General features: G+C 49.7%; 1 protein-coding gene across 2 annotated transcripts in view; it reads right to left on the bottom strand.

Moving 5' to 3' along the window:
• RAPGEF5 (Rap guanine nucleotide exchange factor 5) overlaps window positions 1-5755 on the bottom strand; it is a 226426-nt gene extending 220671 nt beyond the window's left edge. For both annotated transcript variants that reach the window (XM_084791559.1, XM_084791558.1), the window contains exon 1: window positions 5401-5755. In XM_084791559.1, coding sequence (XP_084647685.1) covers window positions 5401-5616 — 216 coding nt within the window. In that variant the 5' untranslated portion in view covers window positions 5617-5755. The remainder of the gene's footprint in view (window positions 1-5400) is intronic.
• Between the last annotated feature and the right edge of the window lie 450 nt (window positions 5756-6205).

Consider the following 6205-nt stretch of genomic DNA (forward strand, 5'->3'; position numbering starts at 1 on the left):
GCCACCCACGTGGAACGAAAGCCTAAGGCAGAGCATCACTAGAGGACATTGATGTCCATTGTGAACCAGTGAGTCATCTGCCTACTGTAAACAAACAGCTTAGACAAAGAAGAGCATCCCAATAGCAAAGGCCAAATTATGTGACTTCCAGCATTTTCAGCACACAGAGAAAGATCTAGTGAGCATCAGCACCTGCTCTACATCAATCTTAGCACATGGACAGAGATGCAGTGAGCATCAGCACCTGTTAGACAACAATCTTAGCACATGGACAGAGATGCAGTGAGCATCAGCACCTGTTAGACAACAATCTTAGCACATGACAGAGATGCAGTGAGCATCAGCACCTGTTATACAACAATCTTAGCACATAGACAAAGATGCAGTGAGCATCAGCACCTGCTTTACATCAATCTTAGCTCATAGAGATGAAGTGAGCATCAGCACCTGCTTTACATCAATCTTAGCTCATAGAGATGCAGTGAGCATCAGCACCTGTTATACAACAATCTTAGCACATAGACAGAGATGCAGTGAGCATCAGCACCTGCTTTACATCAATCTTAGCACATAGAGATGCAGTGAGCATCAGCACCTGCTTTACATCAATCTTAGCACATAGAGATGCAGTGAGCATCAGCACCTGTTATACAACAATCTTAGCTCATAGAGATGCAGTTGAGCATCAGCACCTGTTATACAACAATCTTAGCACAGAGAAAGAAGCAGTGAGCATCAGCATCTGTTCTACACCAATCTTGGAAATGGCCTCATTAGAAATATTTTAAAAGAATTTTAAAAATTAAAGTTGAAGGCTAAGACCAAGGAAAATAGGGGTGGAATCTAAAAGAAGGAAAGCATAGGATAAATTAACCATTTTTAATAGCAGTTTTTAAAAGATCAGTGCTCCTTGAGCAAATGGCAAGCTTCGTGTGTGAAGGAGAAAATGGATATGATAAACCAGAAAGTCAAAAAGCCCTCTGAGTCTTCTGAGACCTTGTGCAGACTCTGTGGGAGGGAAGGGAGGGCACACTGTCAAAAAGAGAATCTGCCCCAAGAGACTGAGACAAGTGCCTCAATTCTTAATGATACTGAAGAAAAGAGCGGCTCTGGTTGTTGGTAAAGGTTGTTAGTATATTAAAGCATTACTATGAATAATTATCAATGTGAAAAACAGCATTTCCCCTTCTTTCCCATGTAGCCCAAATAATTCATGATAGAAAGATCTTGACCAACACTGTTCCAAATAGTAAGTGCAATAGGAATTGTGTGCTTAGACTGTCCACTTTTGCATTCCCTAATGAAGATGGCTTCAGGCATTATGAGGCTAGTACCAATTAGGTGAAAGGCAGAAAAGTGATGCCATCCGACCCTACCAGCCTATCGTCATTTCTCGAAAAGGCATTCTGACATCACAACACCATGACGTGACATGAGAGACTTGGCAGAGTACTAACCCCCAGAGAGGGTATTAGCTTTTGAATTTAATCAAGCTTCCATAAGGAACTGCCAGGTTATAGGGATGGAAGAATAAGTTAACACCCAGATAATCAGCCCAGAAAGTAGGACAGAGTCCTGGACTAATGGTTCAACTTGCCTGCAAATCAGTAACATAAGAGGAAGAAAGGAAGGAAAGAAGGAAGGAAGAGAGGGAGGAAGGAAGAGAGGGAGGGAGGGGGGAAGGAAGGGAGGGAGGGAGGGAGGGAAGGAGGGAGGGAGGAAAATAAACAGATTGAAAGTCTAAGAACCACCATTTAGTTCTTCGTTCTAACTATCCTAACAAGAAAGGCGTCTTTGAGAGAATTTGAATGTAGGGATTGCACTAAGAAATGTCAGTGTTCTTAGGAAGGAAAAAAGGTCACAAGGTTTTTTGTTTTGTTTTGTCTTTCTTTTTTGTTTGTTTGACTTGTCTTGTTTTAAGGAGCTTGGCGCTCACTCTGTAGTCAAGGCTCGCAACCTTGGCAGACAGGCATAAGCTACCATGCTGGCTCAGAGGAGGGTGGTGCTGGCGGGAGTGTCCTTATCAGAGACGGAAGGTGCAACTTTTGTGAGATAACTTAGAGGTTTGCTTTAAATTTATACCAGACACTACCCCCCAACAACCCTCTACCCCAACCCTGACACCCACCTCCGCCACAAATAAAACAAGATGGGTAAAACTGTTAGGAGGTGCTGGAATTTGGGGGGCGGTTCTTCTACAACTCTTATTTAAAAGCTGGATGAGATGGTGTGGCAGGACTGCAGAGCACCTGGTGTTCTCCCTGAGGTTTAAAATGGTATGACAGTAAAATGTGGCGATAGTCTTCCCACAGTGCAAAACATGCTTTTGCTCTACTTGTGCAAGTGAGCCGCCGCCTTCTGAGTATGCACGGTGACTGAACTGAGGAACCAGGGAACCAAGGAGCTGTGAGGTATTAAGCAAATGGCAGGTGAATTTGCCGCAGTGTACAGGGAGCTGAGACAGCGCTGGACCATCCCGATCTGCGGGAGTCTAAGACAGCATGCTCAACAGCATACACACTACTAAGTCAGATCTAAGCAGGACTCAACTCCTCACCACTGTGTGATGCTCTGAGCTCTTTGTTCACTATCAACAGAGGCCCCTCAGCTCCTATCGGGAGGGATGGCCTTGCCAGCCTCAAGATACTCTGAGCCACGATGCCTTTAAATTCACATCAGTGTCCTAACCAGGAGGGCTACCCAGTTAGTCTCAGATGTCCATAACCCACCAACCAGCGTGGGATATATTTTTCTATTTGTCTCTTCCTCTCAAATCCCTCCTTTTTAGGGACTGTTTAATGGCACCCATGGAATTCTTATGTTGAAGCCCAACCCCTTACTGTGATGGCTATTTGGAAACTTGGGGGAAAATACTGTGATGGGGACTTTGGCAGTATTTAGATTATATTTGGTTGTGAAAGCAGAGCCCTCACGATAAGATTAATGGCCTTATAAAAAGAGGCCAAGAGTGTACTTACTCCCTTTGAGCCTGCTGAAGAAAGGTCACAGGAATAGGCAAAGAAAATGGCCCCCTGCAAGGCAGACAGAGCCCTGTCAAGAAACAAAATCATCCTGAACACTGAGGTTGGATTGGCCAGCTTCCAGAACTGCGAGGAAATAAACCCCTTGTGAGGTTTACCCAGCCTAGGGCATTTAGTTACAGTGGCTAGAGCTGCCTGACCCAGGAGCATGTGATTTCACTTTTGTTTCACCTTCTTTCAAACTCCTTCCTGTCCCCTTTAATGACAAGGGGTTGCCCTAGTTAGTGTTTTTCAACATGACAGGAGCTGCAGTCATCTGGGAAGAGGACTTCCAATTGAGAAAATGCCTCAATCGGGCATCCCGCAGGCATGTCTATAGGGCATTCTCTTGATTCGGTTATGATGTGGGAGGCTGCTGCCTGCTCTCAGCAGTGTTGAGCAAGCCTTGGGGAGCGATCCAGTGAGCAGCACTCCCCCACAGACTCTTCTTTAGCTCTGGCCTCCAGGTTCCTGCCTTCAGTTCCCTACTGATGGGCCATAAGCTATACGATGAAATAACCCTTTCTTCACAAAGTTGCTTTTAGTTATGGTGTTTTCTGACAGCAACAGAAAGCAAACTAAAATAGTCCCTCCCCCACTCCCCGCAGGAGGAGGGTGATGATGACCCTGGTAGAGGGTAAGGTAGAAAGGAATCATATAGCAAAATGCTAATGGGATTTTTGTGATAGAAAACTTAGTAGATTTTCGTTTCTTTCTTCCCAACTTCCAAATTTCTTTTATTAAATAAATGATTCAAGAGTTAAAAAAAAAACTTACAAAATAATACAAACTCTCCAAGGGTTGGAGAGGGCTTCCAACAAGGAACAACTTGACTGACGGTCAACCTTTTCCTGATTAGAGAGAGACATTCACTTAAGCTCCTGAAGAACTAATACAATGCGCCACCGGCAAAGAAGAGTTATTCAAGTGGGTTATTTGAAGGGCCCACGTGCAGAGCAGTTTGGAAAATAAAGGCAAATATCATCTTTCCAGGCAGCAAGGTCCCTGTCAAGATGAACACTGCAGATGGATTTATGCAGAAACCTGGGCAGTTCCTGTTCCAGACTGCCCGGCTGCCCTCATGTCTTCAGTATTGTGCTGTGGACACCTAACTGTCAAGGGTAACAGGAACACAAGTTGACCTACTTTCCCCTAGATTCCTGCGAACTCTATAACACTACATCTTGTGTTTATTTAGCCATCATATCTTGAGGACATACTTCCTGGCTTTCTTTGCAAGAAATCCTATATACAACACTGTAAGATTACTGTGTGGGCAATTCTGAAACTTTCCTGGTGGCTGACTTAGAAAATTATCCCATTGCAGGAGGGAACCCTAAGAACAACCCTTTAAGGTGGGCCAAAGAAGAAAACAGGAAGGGAAAACACAGTCCGGAGAAGCAGAATGGTACCAATCCAGATGCTTTCTCATCCACAGAAAGCCATAACAAAACAAATGCTTCCCCAGCCCTGATGTTTGCACCAACCAATATCCTGTGAGGCTCCAACTACCTTCTCCTCTCAAAGCAGCTAACTGAGACTTCCAAGTCAAACATCCTCAAAAAATAAAATAAAATAAAAATCCTCTACATTGTTGCAATGTCTCAGTAAACGCTACATAGTGATCGCTTTTTTTGTTTTCAGTTTTAAATTAGTAGGATGTACCAAGGTATCCCCAAGCTCTGATGAGTAGGAAAGTCTCTGACAGCCTACCGGTGCACCCTGAGTGGCTGAAGTGTCTGCAGGAAGGCAAGCAGGCCCTCCTTTTAACATAGAAAAACATGCCCGGCCTGCTCAGGTCGTGAGATGCATTCGGAACACAAGGAATGCTACTTTACCAGGAAGTCCTATCTGAACACACCATCAGAAAAGTCGATACTTGAGATTCCCGGGGGTCCTACAGTCTCCTGCTCTAGGGGGCGTCACCCAAGCTCTTCCAACACCTAAGTCTCCCCGCTCAGTGGTGGCAGTCCCAGTACCCAGACATGGCTATGCGTTTCTTCCAAAACAAGCATGCACGTCGCTGGCCACCTGCAAAGGGAACCCGCTGGGGGCCTGAGACTTGCTGTGGGACAGGCTTGGTTGACTTATTCATCGGACACCTGCAGCTTCCCCTCAGAAAGCAGCCAACCTCCCTTCTTCCGGCGATGCCCGGGTCCTCCGGTTCGGTCAGGTGCATCTGGGGGATGGCGGGGCGGGGGAGGGGAGAGGGTGGCCGTCGCTACCCGAGGGGCTCCCCCTAACCCCGCCGTCCCGGGCCCTCTCCGGCGGAGTCCCACCACCTCCCTAACTTCCAGAGCGCGCCGTCGCGGGCCCGCGGGATGGGGGCTGCGGGCGGAGGGGCAGCCGAGGACTCCACGTGCTCGCGCGGGCCACTCACCCGGGCCCCGGCGGCGCTCCGCTTCCTCCGCAGCGTGAGTCCGCTCCGTAGCAGCGCAGGCAGGTCCCTCAGGCGCGGCCGCAGAGACGCGGCGGGCGGCTCGCGCTCCGGCTCCCGGGCGCTTGGGCTGCGGCGCAGGGGGCCGTCGGCCGGGGCCGCGGAGGCCAGGGCTGGGCTCTCGCACGGCGGCTGCATCTTGACAGAGCCCACGGCCATCCTGATGCCCTGACGGCGGCGGCGGCGCCCGCGGCAGCTCTCCGCGCTCGCCTCCGCGCCTTCGCTAGGCAGCCAGCGAGAGGGCGCGACTGCGGCTCCGGCGCGGGACGCGCTGCCAGCCGCTGCCCATCGGCGCGCGCCCGGCCCCGGAGCCTCGGCCCCGCGCAGCGCCCGGCCCCGCCCAGGTGCTCCCCGCCCCGCCCCACCCCGCCGCTCACCTCTGCGAGGCCGGGACACTCCCACCGCCTGCGGAAGGGGCCCCGGAGCTCAGGGTGCACCGTGCCTGCACAGGTGCGTCATTCCCAGAATCCTCCTCCGGGGAGGCCCCCCATCCCCTTGAGACTAAAAAGTCCCTTTGCCCCAGCCAGCAGTGGCCTGGACTGCGACCCAGAGGGCTAAGAGGTCCTCCTCCCTCCCGCGGCATAGTTCTTATCCTAAAAGTGGCAGCAGGAGCTTCTTGGGACAGCTCGGTGGTCCCCTAGAGCGGAGAAAACTTGCTGGGTTTGATGAGTACTTAGCAAAGTAGGTGCAAGTCTGGTGGCCTGAAGGTGAGTCTCTGTTAACGTGTTGGAGCCTGAGCTCTCTGGAA

The sequence above is a fragment of the Acomys minous genome (genome assembly GCF_964271855.1).
Source record: "Acomys minous genome assembly, chromosome: 8".
Lineage (NCBI taxonomy): Eukaryota > Metazoa > Chordata > Mammalia > Rodentia > Muridae > Acomys > Acomys minous.